This window comes from Acomys minous (assembly GCF_964271855.1).
Source record: "Acomys minous genome assembly, chromosome: 16".
Lineage (NCBI taxonomy): Eukaryota > Metazoa > Chordata > Mammalia > Rodentia > Muridae > Acomys > Acomys minous.
This window is the reverse complement of record NC_140498.1, coordinates 23,913,090-23,934,560: the sequence shown is the minus strand read 5'-3', so window position 1 is coordinate 23,934,560 and position 21,471 is coordinate 23,913,090. Positions and strand designations below refer to the sequence as shown.

The 21,471-nt window shown below is 43.0% G+C and overlaps 1 protein-coding gene across 1 annotated transcript in view; it reads left to right on the top strand.

The window, feature by feature from the left end:
- Positions 1–7,489: 7,489 nt before the first annotated feature.
- The window catches only part of LOC311586445 (T-cell immunoglobulin and mucin domain-containing protein 4-like), a 30,957-nt gene continuing 16,975 nt past the window's right edge, over positions 7,490–21,471 (top strand). Inside the window, exons 1-5 of the mRNA XM_084762444.1 lie at positions 7,490–7,600; positions 12,178–12,519; positions 15,513–15,797; positions 17,585–17,668; positions 17,990–18,031. Of these exons, the coding sequence (XP_084618570.1) occupies positions 7,543–7,600; positions 12,178–12,519; positions 15,513–15,797; positions 17,585–17,668; positions 17,990–18,031 (811 nt within the window). The 5' untranslated portion in view covers positions 7,490–7,542. The remainder of the gene's footprint in view (positions 7,601–12,177; positions 12,520–15,512; positions 15,798–17,584; positions 17,669–17,989; positions 18,032–21,471) is intronic.

The window sequence follows — 21,471 nt, the reverse complement described above, 5'->3', positions numbered from 1 at the left end:
GGCTGTCCTGAACTTGCTTTGTTAACCAGGCTGACCTAGATCACAGAGATTCTCCTGCCTTTGCATCCTGAATGCTGGAATTAAAGGTGTGCGTCACCACTACCCGAGATTCATTTGTTTGTTTTGTGGTTTATGTGTGGCTGAGTGTATGCATGTGCACTGTGCATAGGCAGGTATTCATGGAGGCCAGTGGAAGGTGCTGGATCTCCCAAAACTGGAGGCAGTTCTTAGCTGCCTAATGTGAGTGCTGAGAATGGAACCTGTGTTCTTGGCAAGAGCAGCAAGAGCAAGTGCTCTTAGTTACTCCAGCCCTGTTTTCAGTTTTTCTTGTTTTCCTTGAGCACTACGGGAGGGGTGGAAGATGAGGCTGGGCTTGATGCCTATCCCACATGGGTTGGTGGGGTTTTCATGATGTAGAATCAGTTTTCTGCCAGGAGAAGCAAAAACACGTCATTTTATAGAACTCTTAAAGGCTCTCTCTTTCAAGTGACCTGCGACAGACCAGGTCACACGGGGTCATGTCATGTGATGATGCTGAATGTCAGGAGAATGAGAGATGTGTCCAAAAGAGGAATGGAAAATTCTTATCTCTCTCCCTCCCTCCCTCCCTCCTTCCCTCCCTCCGTCTCTCTGTCTCTGTCTCTCTCTGTCTCTCTGTCTCTGTCTCTGTCTCTGTCTCTGTCTCTGCTCTCTCTCTCTCTCTCTCTCTCTCTCTCTCTCTCTCTCTCTCTCTCTCTCACACACACACACACACACCTTACTACCATTAACTTAACTATTGCTAATCTATATAAAATCAAATTGAATTATGTTGCTGAAGGCCTGTGATTTTATTTCCATCTGAGGTATCACACTATCATGTGACCTGGAAGAAGTGATTTCACTATATTTGTTTTTTTTTTTTTGTTTGTTTGTTTCACTATATTTGTACCAAGTAGGATCTCACCATAGGAACTGAATGCCTGACTTTTCATTCCTACAACTATTCTCTCCCTTACAATTTCTTGAAGCAATTTACTATAAGAGACTTCCTGAGATTTCAGCATTTTCTGTAAATCTTCAAATAGAACTCTTTAACTCAGAGGGGAAAATAGATGCAACACTGACTTTTTGAACTACCCAGAACATGGACCCACCCAGGCTCTATTTCTCTTTTTCAGCTCTTGGCTCTTGCTCTCCGAGGTTGGTATCTACTGCCATATGACTCAGAGCTGTTTCCTCCCATCTTTATTTCCTTTGCTTATGAATCAAAACATTTTCCCAGTTTTTTAGAGCTTTGCTTAACTTACCCATCAGTAGTTTCATTCAGTTCTCAAATGAGTTCTCTGGTGAAGAGATTATTCATTTGTATCTTTCAGATGGAAAAAAAAAAGTGCGTTTCACAGGTAAGGTCAAGCCTTCTAAAAATTCCTGACAGTTGCTCTTGATTTCCATGCCACATCCTCCACCCAATGGCTCAGAATGTGAATCCACTCGTCCACTCTTTCTTTCTTTCTTTCTTTCTTTCTTTCTTTCTTTCTTTCTTCCCTTCCTTCCTTTCTTCCTCCCTTTCTTTATTTGTTTTTCAAGACAAGGTATCTCTGGGTAGCCTTGGCTGTCCTGGAATTTACTATGTAAATCCAGCTGGGCTCAGAGACCTACCTGCCTCTGCCTCCTGGGATTAAATGTGTGTGCCATCATTGCCTGGTTCACCCACATATTCAATCCCTCTTTCTATGTGTGTATAATTCAGAAGACATTGGCACCTTTTGCAAGTTTATTTCAGGGTTTATATGTACAACAAAACACTGTTGAAAATACAGCAAAGGTGTAGTGACTTGAGTTCCTTTTCTATATTCTTAGCAGCGAGGAAGTTTACAGGTAGGAGAGAGAGAGAGAGAGAGAGAGAGAGAGAGAGAGAGAGAGAGAGAGAGAGAGAGAGAGAGAGAAACAATTGAAGATGGATCATTGTTGGCACTAGTTTTTCAAACTCTTCTTTATTTTGGGGTTTCTTTAAAGCCTTTACTTCCCCTCCAACCCCCTAACCCTAGGGAGGCGAAAAAGAAGGTTAGAAAGGAAAAGGGATGTGGACCTCTTTACTTCTTCTGGCTGGGTAGGGTCTAGGGTTCTTTTGGGGGCATTACTGATCTCAGTCATCGGGACATCTAGATGTCCAGGTAAACTGAAAACTAGCAAATGCAGCAAGCAGTCCTCTGTCTTGCCTCCTCCAAGCCATTTTGCCTTCTCTCTCTGGGCTATCATATTTATATCCCTCAAAGTCCTCAGAATTCAGCTAACTCCAATTGGTAAAGACCATGCCCCTGTGTGAGGCAGTTATTAGCTATGGACAAACTAACACTTGGAGTTAAAACAAAAACATGTTTACATGACATAACTGAGTTTTTAAAGGAACCAACACTTCCATTAGAGATCACCGTTTGGCTGAGGGCTTTATTGAGAGAGTTATTAGTGTTGTAGGTAGCATCAGGGTCTGGAGAGAGAGGAGGAGACTCAAGCCCCACCAGACAAAGCAGGTACCTACTCTAAAAGGTTTCCGAGGCAGGGATTGGCCCTTGCACCATGCAGAAGGCCAGTTAACAACTGACCTGTGTGATGGGCCATATGTGACTTGAACTATGTGATAAGAATCACAAAGACACTGGTTAGAGGGAGCTGGTGACCTCAGTCAGGCTGTCTCAAATGTGAGACAGTAGATGGGGTAGGGCATTTCTCTAATCTTTTCACAGAACTGGGGGAGAGAGGATGGTAGGTGAAAATTATGAGTGGCTTATTCATTCTTCCAAGCAGTACAAAGATGGTAAAGAGACTGCAGGGAACGTGAAGCCAGATGCACAGGGTGGCAGTGCTAGATGCACAGGATGGCAGTGCCAGATGCCCAGGGTGGCAGTTCCAGATGCGCAGGGTGGCAGTGCCAGATGTACAGGGCAGCAGTGCCAGATGCACAGAGTGGCAGGCGGTGCCTGGGAGGGCTGGGAACTGATGCAAAGGCACTTCTAGGTCCAAAATGCTAAATGCCAAGCACTAAAGAGAATTTATTGGCTCATTGAAGTCCTTATTTCAGGAGCCTCAATCAAATCATAGACTCAGACCAGCCATGCTTTATTCTTCACCTGCTTATTGCTTGATCAGTTCTCCACTTTGCAGGTTTTGCTTCCTTGTGGCACAATGGTGAATGTGAGTTTTAGACTGTATCCTCAGAGATAAAAGATCAAGGGGTAAATAAAGAGGATTCCAACCTCTCAGAAGACCCCACCCCCTCAGTTTGTCTCACAATTATGTATTCTGTTTGGGCGACTTCTCTGGCATTGAGCCAGTTACCATGGCCACAATCAAAATCAACTGCTCTTGAGCCATGTTTACTGAAAACAAGGAAGGACCCATTCTCCAGAGACCAGACTTCAGATGTGGAGAAAGGAGGTGCTAAAGACTGGAAGCTGTGGGCAGTCAGTAGTAATGCACTTTAATACAAACTGGCCACGAAATTTTAGGATGCAAATTTCTCAAAGCCTGTCCGTGGGACATTCCTGACAATGAATTGCTAATAACATCTGTATTTCTTTAACATTTTTAAAAGCACTTAGTACTGGAGGAGTGGACATACCACCACATGAATGTGGAGTCAAAGACTAACTTGCTGAAGTTGCTGCTCTCCCTCCATTATGTGGACTCTAGGGGTAGAACTCATATCGTCAGGCTTGGCAGCAAGCACCTTTACCTTGTGAGCCATCTTATCTGCTCACACCTCGGTATATGTATGTATACATACATACATACATACATACATACATACATACACATACATACACACATACATATATGTATATACATACATATTTATGTATACATATACATAACTATTCATATATACATAATATGCATATATATACATATACATAATATTCTCTTTCTAACTGTCTTTTCTTGTCACCCTTCTCTCAATCATCAGAATCCTTCCTTTGTGCAAATATTCCTCTTTCTTTCAATTACTACACACATTTAAATATATACTTCAATATATGCATTGGAATATATATTTAATAATGTATTTATACACTAAGTAGAATGAATATTTGTATATGAAATTATATATAAAAATATATGTTTAAGTCTCTATTCCACATATGAGAGTAAAAGAGATATTTGGTGTTTTTTTTCTTTTTTAAAATATGTGGCACAGTAGGTGCATAGTCTTGTTTGTAAAACTTATTATTTATTTTTAGTGTGTAGGTATTTTGCTTGCATGTGTGTCCGTAGAACCCACGGAGGTCAGAAAAGGACATCAGATCCCCTGGGACTAGCACTGCAGATGATGTGGGTGCTGGGAAAGTTAACCCACGTCCTCTGGAGGAGTAGACATTGCTCTTATCCACTGAACCTTCTCTCCAACCCTGCTTTTTCCCCCTACACATTAGCTTCATTTGACTGCTTTGAAAATCTTTTCTTCCTCTCCCTACATAGTCCCCATGTTACTTTCCATACACACATTTAGTATATTGGAGGAAATATGCACTTTATGACACAGCTGTTTCCTCCAGGCTTAGTGTGCCTATTACTCTGGTGATTGTTCTGATGATCTACAAAAGACTTTGCCCATGTAGTCATGGCTGTAGTGAGAATTTTGGTTTCTTTAAAAGCCCAGTTATATTATGTGACTATGTTTTTGTTTTAATCCCATGTGTAGGATATGGCGCTGCCTTCAGATTATCCATGGCAGCTAACTGTAATGTGTCTTGCTCTCTGGAAGGGGCATGATTTGCTCCAGCTGCAGATAGTTTAATTCTGGGAACTCTTGTGAAGGGATAAATGGGGGAGCCCAGAGAGGGCCTGTGGCAGCGGTTGCTGCTAATCCCACTGCTGGTGGTTCATCCTGCTGCTGCATTTGCTATTGCTGGTGTGCTGGACTGCTGGATATCCTGACAATGAAGATTGGACCTGCCCCAAGGAACCCAATGACCCTAATTAGCAGGAAGTAGTCTAAAGAGACCCACACCCCTTTCCCTTCTAACATTCTTTGTCTCCTACCTGAAGTTGGGGTGTTGGAAGGGATTGGGGTGGAGAAGAGTGAGAGATATAAGAACCCAATAAAATAGGTAAAAAACAAAACAAAATGAACAAACAAACAAACAAACAAAAAACTGCCAACACACACAGCAAAGAAACAAAACAACATGGTGATAGCCAGGTCTGAGATAGTGGCCATGGGGCTATCTTTCTCTCACCTAGGAGGTGGGCAATGTTGCCAGACCCTCCCCTGAGATTCCACTTTTTCCTGCCTCTAGTCTATGTGTCCTCTTGGGAGATGCTGAAGGAAGGGCTCAAATGGCACATCTTTAGATTCCTCACCCATGCTGGGGTGGGATTTTATGTGATACAACTGTCCTCAAGTCAGACCTATTCTCTAATAAGTAGTCAATAATCTTTGCTCTCCCAGGCAAGCCCAATAAATTCATTGGTTCACCTACCTGGACTGGGATGGAATGATTTCTTTGGTAGATGACTGCATTCTTTCTCAGTGGGTAGACGTTTATTCATGTCTCGTCAGTAAAAGTAATAAGACAAAGCATTATCTGACCACCTGGTTTGCCTTATTTCATTTAGCATGATGATCTTCAGTTCTGTTTTCCTCTAAAGGATGCATCTCACCTTTCTTTTTTTCTTTGTTTCTTTCTTTCTCCACGACAGGGTTTCTTTGTGCAGTCTTGGCTGTCCTGGACTCAACTCACTTTGTAGACCAGGCTGGCTTAAAACTCACAGTGATCTGCCAGCCCCTGCCTCCCATGGATTACAGCTGGGCATCACCACCCCCAGCTCACTTTTCTTTATAGCTGAATAAAACTCCGTTCTGTGTGAATACCACATTTCATTTCCTTTATCCAGTCACCTGTTGATGACTGGATAGGCTGATTTTGCATTGCTTTACTTTCTTTTCTATTGCTGTGGGAAAAAAAATGACGTGATCAGGGCAACTTAGAAAGTGTTGAATTGAGATTATGGTTTGAAAGGGTGTTTATGATAGTGGAGGAGCAATGGCATGGTGCAGGAGCAGTTGAGTGTTCACCTCTTGATCTGCCAGCATGAGACAAAGAACATATTGGGAATAGCCAGATTCTCTGAAACCTCAAAGTCCAACCCCAATGACATACCTCCTCAAACAAAGCCACACCCCCTAATCCTTCCCAAATAGCTCCACCAACTGGAGACTAAGTAGTCAAACATACCACCAGATCCATCTTGACTGTTGTGAATAGTGTTGTAACAAACATGAATGTGCAAGTCTCTGACTTGCATTCATTTGGGTTTATACCTGGAGTAATTTATTATTAGCATCATACATTAGGATACTATAGTTTTTATAATTAATAAATCAGTAATGGAAACATCACAATGGATCAAAGTCCAAACTTTATTTAGACTTTTTTGACTAGCCTTTTGTTTTTACTTAATGGTCTTTTTCCATATATATATTTATTTTTTATTTTTTTAATTTTATGTGTATGAGTGTTTTCTTGGATATATGTACCACATGCATGTCTGATACCCAAAGAAGCAAAATAGCATGTTGAGTTCCTAGAATTGAATTTACATACCCGTTTTTTTTGTTGTTGTTGTTTTTTGTTTTTTACAGACAGTTATAAGCTGCAATATGAATGCTGATTACAAACCCTGAGTCCTCTGGTAAGAACTCTCTCTCAACCTAATGGTTTTGTTGTTGTTTTGTTGTTTTGTTTTTCTGTTTCAAGATTCCACACTGTTTGTCCTAGTTTTGATCTGGTTAGCAAAGGTTGGCCTTATTTTTCCTCTGCCTTGTTTAGGTAGAGTTGGGTATATCATTACATTTATACATTCCCAAAGAGCTACAAAACCATCTTGTTCAGACATTTGGTTTCCAACTTATCCTTTTTGATTTTCCCTGTTGGTCATTGGTAGGCTGGGGGTCTGCTTGTAGGCAGGCCTGTTTTGGAACCACCATAATGAACTTCCTCTATTGGGGCTCTTTTTCCTGTTCCAATAAGCTGACAGTGAAGGTGGCAGAGCTTCTTTGGTGATTGATTGCACCCTACTTTTCATTTTCCGTTGTGAAGGCAAGGGGTTGAGAGCTTCATGGTGAATACCCAGAATGGGGGTAGAGATCAGCCTTATCTATATATAGTGACTTCCAGAACAGACAGTTTAACTTTTCTTTGTCCACCATGAAGAACACTGGCTTCTTTACAGTTCACACACACACACACACACACACACACACACACACACACACACACACACACACACACATGCTCAGGCACAAATCGGGGACAAAGGACAGAGAGGCACATTGGCCTCCACACTGCCACGACATACATTTGCACACACGCACTGGCCACCATGAGAAAAAATGCTCAGCACATTTGATCACACATCCCAGATTGAGGGAGGTCATTCAGAATGAGGGAACGGGAAGATTCTGGGGCAGAAAGGGAAGTGAAAGTCCCGTGTCCCACCCCGTCAGCAGGAATTGTGATATAAGCATGGGTTCTGATAGACACACGGACTCCTGTCAAAATGTCCAAGGGGCTTCTCCTTCTCTGGCTGATGACGGAGCTCTGGTGGCTTTATCTGAGTAAGTGTTCTGGATGCTTCCATTCTGGGCCCCTTTGCAGGGCAGACTTTAGGGTACTGAGGTTCTATAGAATTTCTTTTTTGTCTTGTCACACGGGGAGTTTTCTAGAGACTGGTTTGGTTGTTCTGGGGGTGAAATAAACAGTTTTATTAACCTTTATTTCTAACCTAAGCAAAGACATAGACACGAGATGTCAAATGGCCAGTTGTGAGAAAGTTCATCTGCAGGCGCTGCAAAGCAAGAGGCAGGGGATTTGTTCCCTTTGTTTCCAGGAGACGTTACTTGTTTTGTTTGTTTGTTTTTTTTTATTTCATGTTGTTTTGTTAGGGATATGTTCTGTTTCTCTCTCATTTTTTTCTTTGTTTTCCCACTGTTTGAATATTGTGAGACAAGGTCTCTCTATTATGCAGCTCTGGCTGTTCTGGAACTTACTGTGTAGACCAGGCTGACCTCAAACTCACAGAGATCTACCTGTCTCTGCCTTCAAAATGCTGGGATTAAAGCCTTTTCCCCACCATGCCCAGTGTGTGTTTTTGTTTCTTTGAGACAGGATCTCACTTGTAGCCCAGGCTGCTTGGAAGTCAGTCCTGCAGTCCTGCTTCAGCCCCCTGAGTGTTGGCATTACAGGCATGTGTCACTGTGCCTAGCTAAGGGGGGTGTTCTCCTTGGTGTGTTGTCTTCAGGTTTTGACTGACACAGATGAATAGTCAGTTTGAATGGACACTCCAAGGCTCACAGCCACCACTCTACTCAGGGCTGTAACCCTTGCAGTCACTGACACTGGCATTGTGAATATCTCCTATCATTCTGCCTCTCCCTCTCTTTCATTCTTGAATAGAGGCAGTCAGCCCAGGTGCCCAGGAAACTCAAGCTTTTCCTATTCTATTTTACAGGGTGCTTTAGGGGTTTCTGCATATCTCTGGAGTTCCTGTGTTAGAGAGCTTGTTGCCGTACTAAGTGCTTTTTCTACTCCCTCTATCTCCAGACACTCTGTATCTCCCAGAAGGTGGACAAGGACGGCTTCATCTCCTGTATCTTGGCACTTGATGTCATGAGTACATAGATATTCCAGAAGTACCGTATTTTTCAGATCATAAGACGCACCCAGTTTTTACAGCAGAAAAACAGTATAAAACAGCAATCGGACCATAAGGCATACCCTAATTTACCCCCCCCCCCTTTTGGTTGGGGGAAAGTGTCTTATGTTCCAAAAAATACAGTAATTCCTGGATCAAAAGCAGCCACTCTTCTGTCCACAGCTTCTCTTTGAATTTTAGCTGAGCGTTTGTTTGCTTGATTACTTATATTTATTGAGACAGTGTCTAGCAATGTAATCCAGATTGGGCTTCAACTTGGTACCTACCCTTCTGAATGCTGGAATAACAGGCTTGGTCCAGGTGGGATTGTTGTTACATAGTGAAATTACAGAAAAAGTTGCTGGAATTTATGTCCGCGTGTCCCATCTGTGCCAGGACAGGGATTCAATGGGCTTCTCCAACCCTGCTTCAAGGAGTCAGCACCTGCTGAATTGACCTCTCTGTTTACCCATTTCACTGTGTTTGGCTTTGTTGTAGAGTCTTGCTGGGTAGCAGGGCTACATTAAGCTTTCCATAGAGTCTGGGTAGTCAGCAAGGGGGCTGCCTCCAGCTTTCAGGCCTACTGACCGTAGGAATTGCAAGCGTGTCCCACAATGCCTGGTTTATTTATTTATTTTTAATGTGTCTTTACTTAAATGGTCAATTTAGAAGAGAGTGGCTGCCCACTTTTCTTTTCTTTTTTTTTTTTTTTTTGGCTGCCCACTTTTCAAAGACGAAAAGTAGATGTGTCAGAGAGATGGTCCAACACATCATCACCCTGGCAAAGCTGAGGTTTGGATAGAGAGAAGGGACGGCCTGGCAACAGCAGAAAGGTTGTATTACTTTTGGATAATTGTAGATGACAAACTGACCGGGTTGTTGTAATTTTTTTTTTCTCCCCAGTACTTTCATAACTGAAAGAAAACTTCTTGTTCTGTTTCTCCATCTAATATGTATGGTTCCTCATTCTGAAACCTTTTGGGATTCATGATGTTTCTTGGCATATGAAACTTAGAACTCCTTTTGTGGCAAGTGCTATTCTCTGTGCCTTGCATAGTGAAGAGTGTGGCTTTCCTCCAAGAATCCCAAAACGCACACTGGCCTTTAGAGTGACGTTTATAGTCTTACTCTAGTGGTAATTTTTCTGCCACACCAAGCTTCTTGCTTCCTTTTTTTTTTATAGTGATTTTTAATTAGGTGAGTAATATAGAAACTTTTGGGTGAAAAGATAAAAATGCCAGGAAGCTTAAATCCCAACCTTTATGGCCAGTTCCAATCCTTTCCTTCCATCATGGAGGCACGGGTGCCAGGAGCTTGCTGTCTACCTCAGCAAATACTTTCTAGGTATGTGCTGCATCAGAGTCCATGAGAAGACGCAATAGTTTTGTTTATCCACTTCACAAAAGATACATAATCAGAACGACAGTGCGTATTTCCAACTTTCTAAGTCATTTTAACATCTCATCCCAAAACAATGCCTTAGTAAGATAGTAAAGCTAACTAAGCTTGACGATTCTTTTCTATGAACATAGTTCAGAACATCATATTAGACCCCATAAACATATATATATATATACATATATATATATATATATATAATGATTTGTCCATTAAGAGTAAAAAGTAAGGTCTAGAGAGATGACTCAGTGGTTCAGAGCCTTTGCTGTTTTTCCAGAGGCCCTGGGTTTGGTTCACAGCACCTATATGGCAGCTTATAGTCATTTATAACTTCAGTTCCAGGGGATCTGGTACCATCTTCTGGCTGCCATACCACCAGGCACACATACAAACAAGCAAAATGCTCACTCCCATGAAATAAAAACAAATGAAGGGGTTCTCTCTGTGTGTGGCCCTGGTTGTCCTGGAACCTTGATTTGTAGATCAGGCTGGCCTTAAACTCACAGAGATACCCCCTGTCTTTGCCTCCCAAGTGCTATGATTAAAGGTGTCCATTAATCTAATTCCATATTCAGATGTGGAGGTGGGAATTGCTCACTCCGGGTCATCTATTTGCTCAGATAATACCAAGTTAGGAAGAGTTTGTGGACATCACTTCTTGACCCTTTTTTTTTTTTAATGTATTGGAGCATGTGTGCACATGTGTGCGTGAAAGAGCTGTATACACACTTAGTGAGTGTGTGATGATCAGAGGACATTTGAGAATTAGTTCTTTCCTTCCACCTTCGCACTGGTTCTGGGCATTGAACTGAGGTCTTCAGGGTTTAGAGCAGCGGTTCTCAAGTTTCGGGTTGTGACCCCCAAAATACAATCATAAAGCAAAGATATTTACATTATGACTCATAACAGCAAGTAGCAAAGTTATAGTTGTGAAGTAGCAATGAAGTAATTATATGGTTGGGGATCACCAAAACACGAGGAGCTGCATTAAAGTGCCGCAGCATGAGGAAGGCTGAGAACCACTGGTCTCCAGCATGCATCGTTCCCTGCTGAGCCATCTTGCTGTTCCTAACCTTTTCTCTTTAAAATTGTTCTGTAATTCCACCGCTGCTCTAAACCCTGAAGACCTCAATGCCCAGAACCAGTGAGAAGGTGGAAGGAAAGAACTAATTCTCAAATGTCCTCTGATCATCACACACTCACTAAGTGTGTATACAGCTCTTTCACGTACACATGTGCACACATGCTCCAATACATAAAAAACAAACAAACAAACAAACAAAAAAACAAAACAAAAACCAAAACAACAACAACAACAACAACAAAACAGAGTCAAGAAGTGATGTCCACAAACTCTTCCTAACTTGGTATTATCTGAGCAAATAGATGACCCGGAGTGAGCAATTCCCACCTCCACATCTGAATATGGAATTAGATTAATGGAATCTGCCTCAGGAGTTTTCTTTCCTGTCAGAGTGCTGTCTGGGCTGGGTAACCCATTTGAGACATTCAAATCAGCAGCCCCCAATATCCATTTAGTGAGACATGGAGGCGGGGTGGGGAGGCAAAGGTTTTGGGTGGCTTTACATGAAATATGTGACCTAAAGAGTCTGGCCTCTTCATCTGAGAGCTAATTTACTGAATGGCACTCCAGATAGGAGCATTTAAAAAGGGTCTTGCTGCCGGGCGGCGGTGGTGCATGCCTTTAATCCCAGCACTTGGGAGGCAGAGGCAGGTGGATCGCTGTGAGTTCGAGACCAGCCTGGTCTACAAAGCAAGCCCAGGACAGTCAAGGGTACACAGAGAAACCCTGTCTCAAAAAAACCAAAATAACAAATAAGTATAAAAATAAAATAAATAAAATAAAAATAAAAAGGTCTTGCTGTGGAGAGGCGTTTAGAGATTTGATATGACCTGTCACCAATTTTGGGATGGAATCCTGGGGACTCTGATCTCAGCAGCACAGAAAGGCATGCCAGCACGTGTGCTAAAGAAACTAAGGCCTCTCCCTCATCTTTCTGGAAGCCTCTATATATGCACAAAATGTGCAGTGTATTCTAGAGATTTTCATCTGCATAACAGCTTTCTCACTTTCTCCCGTAGCACCAGCTGCCTCAGAGGACCAAGTAATAGGGAGTTTGGGCAAGTCAGTGACTTTGCCTTGTTTGTACTCATCCTGGTCCCAGAGCCGCAACAGCATGTGCTGGGGCAAAGGGGCATGTCCTAAGTCCAAGTGCAACGACGAGCTTCTCCACACGGATGGAAGAAGAGTCATCTCCCGCAAGTCGAAAAAATACACCCTTCACGGGAATATCTTGTTGGGGGATGTGTCCTTGACCATCTCAAACACCAATCAAGGTGACAGTGGGGTGTACTGCTGCCGTATAGAGGTGCCTGGCTGGTTCAATGATGTCAAGAAGACTGTGCGCCTGGAGCTGAGGAGAGGTGAGGAGAGGGTGGGTGTCAACTCTGTGAAAGTGTTCCGTGGTTTGTGGTAGACTCATTCAGCAGGTGTTGGTGAAGAAGCTGAGCTTACTCGAGTGATGGGTGGGAAAGCTGGACTTCAAATGGTGAGCTGCGTAGGGTGGCCAGGGCATCCTACCTTGTAGTTATAGCCAGAACAGCTGCAGAAAGAGTGGTGGGATTCAGGTGATGGATGGGAGAGTCGGACTGAAGATGGAAGGCACTATTTATCTGGAGGCTCTTCCTCACTTTGCAGAAATTTGGCTCAGTGGTTTTGGGCCTCCCAAGTTTTATGTAAGCCATACTGATATTTTATTTTGCATATTAACTGATTTCCAAATAATAATGGATCAGTGTTGGCCTACAGGCAAATGATCTGTGATTCCTGGCAGAGGGAGAAGGGCATGGCACCGGGCGCCGCCTCTGGCAGTTCTCATGCTGGATCCCTTCTTTTTATTCCTATCAGGTGCTTTGGGTAAAATTTGAGATGTGAAGGGGCTCCTAAAGATTGGGGCTGTGTAGACCAGGCCACATGGAGCTTATGGCTGAAGTGTGTAAACAATAAGCACCCTTAGGACTCATCTCAGCCAGGGCTTCTTAGATGGCACTGGGCTTTGTCCCTGTATCATCATTTCCTAGGAGACTCTCGGGTCCTGGGCCTGACCTATTTGTGCCTTGGAAGGCTGGGTCTGGAATGACTGTGTACTTAGGCTGCTCAGATGGCTCTCACATGTTCTAAAGTTGGAACTGGATGCTTTTAGTTAGTGTGCTCTTGTGCATATTTGCATCTTTTACTCTTACAGAAACTTTGTGATATCAAAGAAGAGGAAAGAGAAGTTTATTCAAGTTAACTAAGTCCAACAGGAGTTATCTCCATTCCCTCATGGTCCCTTAACTAGTTACTAGTTTACAAGATTGGTTCCAAATTGAGTGGAACAAATGGTAGCCTTCTGCTTCATTAAAGGCTATAGGATTTTGTCATGTCTTGGAGTGTAAAAGCCATAAACTGTGGCTAATGAATCCAAGACCTATATTAATGAAGTAGGAGAGGTTGGCACAAATCAATCAACATATAGCAAAGTCTACATTCTCACCGGAAGTTGCATACTTAGAGTGTACTTTATTCATTTTTGAGATGGAGTCTCACTATGTAGCCTAGGCTGACCTTGAATTGGAGATCCTCCTGCCTCAGGCCTCCAAGGAAAAAGACACTGTGGGTATGGTCAGTGACTCTGGGCTCACTTTTATGTATTGGTTCATGTGTACACTACCAGACACTATGATAGGTATCAGATTCATGAAAGAGAGCAGAATAAACAGGATAAAAGCTGGGTCTCCATGCATGGTCCTTGGTTAGTGCATCAGTTTCCACTGGGCCCAGATTTGTTGGTTCTGTTGGTCTCCTTGTGGAGCTCCTGTCACCTCTGGTACTTCTAGTCCCACACACTTCCAGAAGAGTCCCTGTGCTCATAGCCAATAGGCAACTTGGTCTCCATCTGGGTCTCCTATTAGGGGGAGCAGGGGCTGTCCCTGCCATGGGCTTTGCTGCCTGCACTTTGATCATTTCCCCCTGGCAGGGTGCTTTACCATGCCACAGAGGAAGAGGATACAGGCAGCCCTCATGAGACTTGAGAGACTGGGGTCGATTAGTAGGGGAAGAGGGCTCCCCCTCTCTGAGGACTAGGGGAGGGGAGTAGAGAGGAAGAGGAGGGAGGGAAAAGGCTGCTTTTCCTTGTGGTGCTGACAGTTTGGTGGGAGAAGCAGACATTAAACAAAAAAAATTAATGTGCAGTTATAAAAATACAGTATTTTAGAGGAATTTCCTTGAGTATCTCACCATTTAATTTGATTTTGGCTATTGGCTTGCTGTATATAGCCTTAGTTATGTTGAGGTATGTGCCTTGTATTTCTGATCCCTCCAAAACTTTAAACATGAATGGGTGTTGTATTTTATCAAATGCTTTCTCTGCATCTAAGGAGATGATCATGTGGTTTTTTAATTTTCAGTTTGTTTATATGGTGGGGACAATATGTGCAGTAAACTTCAAACCCCTATCCAGATCTAGCCAATGGATAGGACGCTCTTCACAGTTGAGTGGAGAGTGGGGTCTGACTTTCACACGAACTCTGGTGCCCCATATTTGACCACGTCCCCTGGATGGGGAGGCCTGGTGGCACTCAGAGGAAGGATAGCAGGCTACCAAGAAGAGACTTGATACCCTATGAGCATATAGGGGGAGGAGGGCTCCCTCAGTTACAGTCTTAGGGGAGGGGAGTAAGGGGAAAATGGGAGGGAGGGAGGAATGGGAGGATACAAGGGATAGGATAACAATTGAGATGTAATATGAATAAATTAATAAAATATATTTTAAAAAAATACAGTAGATGCCTTGATGTCCAAATATTAGATCATATGACACAGAAGACTTCTCCTACACAGAAGAGAACTTTTAGTTGAGATCTGAGAGTTAAGTCGACTGAAGAGGGCTAGCAGTCAGAATGAGAATGAGGTAAGGCAGGTGCAGATTTTGTTGCAGCCGGAAGGTCATAATATAGTGTAAGAAATACAGAAAGGACAGTTGGCTGAGGAAAGTGAGACAGGTCTCTTCCAGCAGCATGTGATTGGAAAGACAGAAGGGCAGGTTGAGTCTTGCAAGGCAATGAGCAGGGATGAGGGTTTTTTGTTTGTTTGTTTGTTTGTTTGTTTGTTTTATTTGATAGTCAAGGAAGACGTCAGATGAGTTTTAAGCAGGATATGGGCATAATTAGATTTGTGATTTTATAAGATTTCTGTAGCCAGAGTATGAAATAAACCAGCAGTGACAGAAAAGCAGACAAGAAACTCAGTTGTAGTGAATGGTCCAGGCCAATGGACCAAGAGAGGTCAACACAAAGAGAAAGATTTAGGATGTGTTTGTGGTGTTTCCTATCCCCCATCTCTACTTGGTGCCCCATGCGTCTTCTCTTGGTTACAGCCACGACAACCACAAGGCCAACAACAACAACTTCTCTGCCCACCACCACGCCTTACGTGCCCACCACCACGCCTTACGTGCCCACTACCACAGAGCTCCTCCCAACAACAGTCATGACCACACCTGACCTCACAACCACAACATCTCCACCCCAAACACTGGCCACCACTGTCCTCGCTACAACAGAAATGATGTGCCCCTCAACTCCACCCGGCTTGTTCTCACAGGAAACCACAAGTTTTTCAGCCCCTGAGATCTTCACAGAAGGGTCTGCCATCACTGCAGGTGAGAATTTTCCATTATTTCCCTTTTGGCTCGTTACACATGTTGTGTTTTCCTTGAAACAGAATTCTTCTACAATGGGCAACCCAGTGACCTGCACGTGCACTCATGTGTGTGTGCTTCTTTTCCTTTATATTTTTGAAAAGTCAGCAGTTTGAGTTCTCTGCCTGACCTCGAGGAGTCTTACAGAATCTGGGTGTTGAAGGTTATTCTGGGTCAAACTGTACTGAGAGTTGGGCCTATCTTCTTGGGAACAAAAATCTCTGAGTGCTTGAGATTTGTTGAAATAAGATGGCTAATTGGTGGCCTTAAAATTTGTGAGAGGAGGGTTTTCAGGGTGCCCACTGCTTCGCAGCTCATGGTTGCTGGGGAGTGACACTTTCTTCAGTAGTGTAGTCTCTGGTAAGCTGCTGCCCATGCTGCTGAAAACAACCATTATCCATGTTTCTATAAACAACTCTAATTGATTCAGTGGAGTGGTTATGCGCACAACACACACACACACACACACAGACAGAGAGATAGAGAGACAGAGAGACAGAGATTGAGAAGAGGATAGGATCAGCAAGATAGGGAAAGAGACAAGGCAAGATAATATGAATATAACAAAAATGCATTATTATATTTATGTATCAGAATATAATAAACTCATCTCTATCACTATTATATGATAATAAAACCTCTTAAAAAGAATATAAGATATAGTTCTTGACTTTAGATCAGTTATATCTTTATTTTTTTTAAGCTTCTTTCTATTTTATTCTGAATTTTTCTTGTCATGCTGAGTGACCTCCAGGGCTTGGAAGCTTGCTAAGGCTCCCTGTATGCTTCTGATTATAAAGTCAGAATGTCAGAAAGTCATTGTGAGGTAGCACGACTGCTTTTCCAAGCAATCCAGATGACTCCAAAAGGTCTGGATAATTCAAACAGCTTTCCAATATTGATTTGGTTAATTCTGTATAGTCTGAATAGCTACTAAAATTCTTGGGTTCTTAATTAATCAAATTTTGTATGTGTATTTTTTGTTGTTCCTTTGAGTTATAAAACAACCATTCTGTGTGTGAGTGTGAGTGTATGTGTGTTTTATATATGTGTGTGTGTGTGAGTGTATGTGTGTTTTATATGTGTGTATGTGTGTTTATATGTATATGTGTGTGTGTTCATGTGTGTGTATGTGTTTAGAGGTCAGCGGTAGAGGTTCAGTGAGTTCTTCAATCACTATTCAACTTGTTTTCTTGACACATGGTCTCACTGAACTTGGGGCTCATGGTTTCAGCTGGAACCCCCAGGAAGCATTCTCCAGGGATCTGCCTGTTCCTGTCTCCCCTGCTGAGGCTACAGGCACATGATACCATGACCAGCTTCTTACCTGAGCACCAGGGGTCAAACTCAGGTCCTTGTGCTTGAGTGGCAAGCACTTTATATTGCCTGAGCCATCTCCCCGGTCTTAAAAAATAAGCATCTTAAAACAAAATGTATAATCATTCATCGTTGTTGTTTTTGAGACAGGGTTTATCCGAGTAACCCTGGCTGTCCTGGAACTTGCTCTGTAGACCACTTGTCTCTGCCTCCTGAGTTCTGGGATTAGAGACATGTACCACCACCACCTAACTTTAGTATATTTTATTTTTGAATTCTAGAAATCATCTTTAATTATTGAGGAAAAACTGGAAATGCATGAGTAAGAATAAAGAGGATAATAAAAATGGTCCTGAATCTCACCACCCAATCCACTGTTGATACAGTTACTATTATTTTTTTTAGCAGCTTAATTTTTTTTCCTTTTTTAGAATCAGAAACACTTTCTGCATCCAAACACTCTCAAAGAAGCACAGTGACTACCTCTGCAGATGGAGCCTTATTCAGACCCACAGGTATGTAGGACTTATTGCCTGGATCTGTCCTTCCACCTTGGCCTGGAGAGATGCGAATGCTAAATAAAAGTGGTCCAGAGATGACCCCAGTATTTTGTGCTATGGTGTCCACCTTGTGCATGTTGACATCAGGGCAGTGTGTGTGTGGTTGGTTCCTTCCCATGGCTTGGAGCTAGGATGGTGAGAGAAGAGGGAGGAGAGAGAGTAGTACCCTCTTTAATTCATGGAGTGTAGGGGCCTCACATGACATCTCTGACATCTTTACTATTATACTTCTGGCTAGACACTTAGGAGGACTTTGTTCTCGCTTTCTTTTCCAAGGGTCCAAAGCTGGGAGTCTCCCAACAACGTCAGCGACAACTGGTGAGTAGGAGAGTTCCCTGCACTGAGGCCAGGGAGGTCTCTCAGCTCTGTGAGTGGCTCACCTCTGGCCTTGGGAACGATCTGGTGTGTTTGTCTGGGGCTGGTGGAATCAGCTGTTTTGGTTCCACTGTGGTTGTCTCCCACATCCTGCAGCGAGTCGGTAGGAGAGTGAAACGTCCTTGCCTTCTGCTCTGTACTTATTTCCGAAGTCCCCCTCTTGAGGCCTCTCCTTCTCCTCAGCAGCTTCAGACTTGAAGCCAGGCATAGTAGTAAAACAAAAAAAAAAATCATCTTTTCATTTTCCTTCCTGTTATTTACTTATTTTAAATTGCATAGACCTTATAAGTCGATGGGCTTGGGGTGGGGGGGAGCAGGGCATAAAACAATGGGAAACAAAATTCTCTTATCCATTTTATCCTAAGCCCTAGCCTCTTCCCCTGACACAATCCATATAACTAGTTGGTTCATTCTAGATAATTTGTAATGTTGCCTCATTTATATGTTATGATTGTGTGATTCTTTTTTCCCCTCGTTGAGAGTAACTTTATAAAATGTATCCCTAGTATTGATGCTGTAAACTGTAAGGTCTTTGAGATACGCAGGCTTCTTGTTCATAACCAGCATAAACCTGATTATTTGACCTCTCTTAATTGCTTTTGTTATTTCTTTCTGTTTCCCACAAAGCCCTGTTATATGACCATCCAGTAAACAGAGACTTAACTTGGGACAAAACCTGTACATTCTGTACATTTATTTTACACTTCTATTTATTTGCTATTATGATAGTGACATCTGTGCCCTGACATGCACGTGGAGGTCGGAGGACACGATTGCTCTCCCGCCCTTGTCTGAGTGAGCTCATGGTTGAACTCATCAAGTTTGTGCTGTAAATGCTTTTACTCACTAGGACATCTTACTGGTACACACTATGCACTTAAAATTTTGTTTACATGTATGCACATGTGTCTGTGTGAGTGAATGCTGCTTGTGTGTGGGTGTTCATGGAGGGTTTGGACCCTTGGAAGCTTCAGGTACAGGTGGTTGTGAGCCATCATGTGGGCTCTGGGGACTGCCTTTGAGTCCTCTGGGAGAGCAGCCAGTGCTCTCAACTGCTGAGCCATCTGTCCAGCCCTGCGGGATACGGTTTCAAAAGAGGATTCTTGTAAAGAACGTCCACTGGAGAGGGCAGGCCCTCTCTGCTGCTTGTCGTTTGGCATATCAGTTTCTGTCCTGAACCCCTCCTCCTCCACAGCGCCCCACCAGTTCTGTGACCCGTAAAGGCAGACAGCAGCCTCTCAGCTTCTTCCTGCCCTGGGCTCTGTAAACAGTGGCCATGCCAGGCATAGTGCCTTGCTGTTTCTCATCTTTTTTCTTGTGTATGTCTTTTTTTAAAAAAAATCCACTAATGCCACACAAAGCCTTCGCCTTTGGTTTTCTTCATCTCGTTTTTACATCAGACCACTTCCTTTCTCATTCTGTGTGGAGATCTGCCTTGTCACGTTTAAGCCTCTGTGTGCTATTTCATTACCTGTTGATTGGCACTTCAGTTGGCCACGAGTTCTAATATTATAGACAGCGTGACCTGTGCACTTCCTTTAGCCTTCGTGCTTCCTTAAGTATCTATGCAAGTGTTTCTTTAGGAGAGTTGGTAATGAAGTGGAGGTGTTATGTTGAAAAAATGTGCACTATTAAATACATTTACCAAACTGTCCTTGGGAAAGGCTGAGCCAATTTGTTTTTCCACCCACAGACTATCTGCTTCTTCATACCCTCCCTGCACTTGATATGACCATTTGTTCACTTTGTTCTTTCAGTCCCCCAAGAACGTGTCATCTTGTTCCTCTCTTGCTCTGATTAACCGAGTCGGAGCGTCTTTCTTTGTGTTTATTAGAGAAAACATCTATCCTTTAACTGTGTGGAGGAGGCAATGTGGCATTATTCCCAGAAGCTCAGAATATAGGATTGGAGCGGACAGACAGGACTGAGTGGAGGAGAGATGATGGGTCTTATTGTAGGGCTATAAACCAAGAGAGGGCATGAGGGAGATCTGATGGCGTAAAGCTTTAACTTGTACCAACTCATGGCGGGGATGGATAGAAATAGGATCTAGGGGTTGACAACTTAGGGGAGACTGGATGACGAGATGCATCATTGTCTGTTCATGGGATGGGGTAAAGGTGGGTACTGTTTTCCAGTAAAAGAGAAAGCAGGAAGGAGAAAAGTGATGGAGGGTGGGCAGAGAGTTCACAAAACTATTGCCTTTTATTTCGTTTGAATCTTAAACTAGTTTATATCAAATTATGAGCGATCAAAATGTCACCCGATGTTTTCCCTACTATCCTGTCTCTGGTAATTGTCATTCCATTGCTCTGTGGCCAAATCCCAGCAGACAGAATTCCTGCTGCCCTGTCTGTGGGCTACACTGTGAAAGAGGACCATGTTTATAAGGAGGTCTGTTCCCATGTCACGTCATTGTGGAACAAACTGGAGTTTGCTTAACATATATAAGGTGCTGGGTCAACACTTAATTTAGGATCTTTTTGGTAGATATTCAGAGTCCCATTTAATCTAAATGTCCAGAGGCCACACAAGCACAGCTTTCGGGGTGCCAGGTCCAGGAAGAACACCTCTAATAGCTCTTAGCTCTTGCTTGTTTTATGGTTTGAACATCAAGTGTTTTGGGACTCTGCAAAAGCTCATGTGTTAGGGAGCTGGATCCCTAGCTAGTGATGCAATTATATGTGTGTGTGTGTGTGTGTGTGTGTGTGTGTGTGTGTGTGTGTGTGTGAATACATGCCACACGTGTGTGGGTTCCTATGGAGGACATAGAGGTTACCAGATCCCCTGGAGTTGGAGTTACAAGCAGTTGTAAGCCACTCCATTTGGGTTCTGGGAACTGGAGTCTGGTCCTCTGTTAGAGAAAGAAGAACTCTTAACAGCAAAGCTGTCTCCCAGCCCCCAGTGATGCTATTTTGGAAAGTTCTGGAAATTTGGGGAGATGAAAAATAGCTGGAGGAAGTAAATTACAGGAGCAGATCTTTGGGGGGGATCCAGTCTCTCACCCCTTTGTTTCTCTGCTTACTACCTGCAACAGATGAACAGCTTCACCTGCCACATTACATCCTCCAAAGCTTCTGCAATGCTCCAAATGGTTAGGAATTATAGTTCAGTTGTCAATACAACAACAACAACAACAACAACAACAACAACAACAACTAGAAAAACTCTGCAGAAGGTCTTACATAGGCTTTCTTTCCTTCTCAGATTGCAGGATTCTCCAACCCTTTGTGCTTCAGTTTACTCAAAATATAAAATGTGGATGACAGTGGTGCTCACATCAGGGCTGTTTAGAGAGGAAATGCACAGGAGAAATGCCTAGTCTATAATTATTGGCAGGTAAATGATAGTCATCACGAGGACTCCCTTTTTCCTTGGCTCTT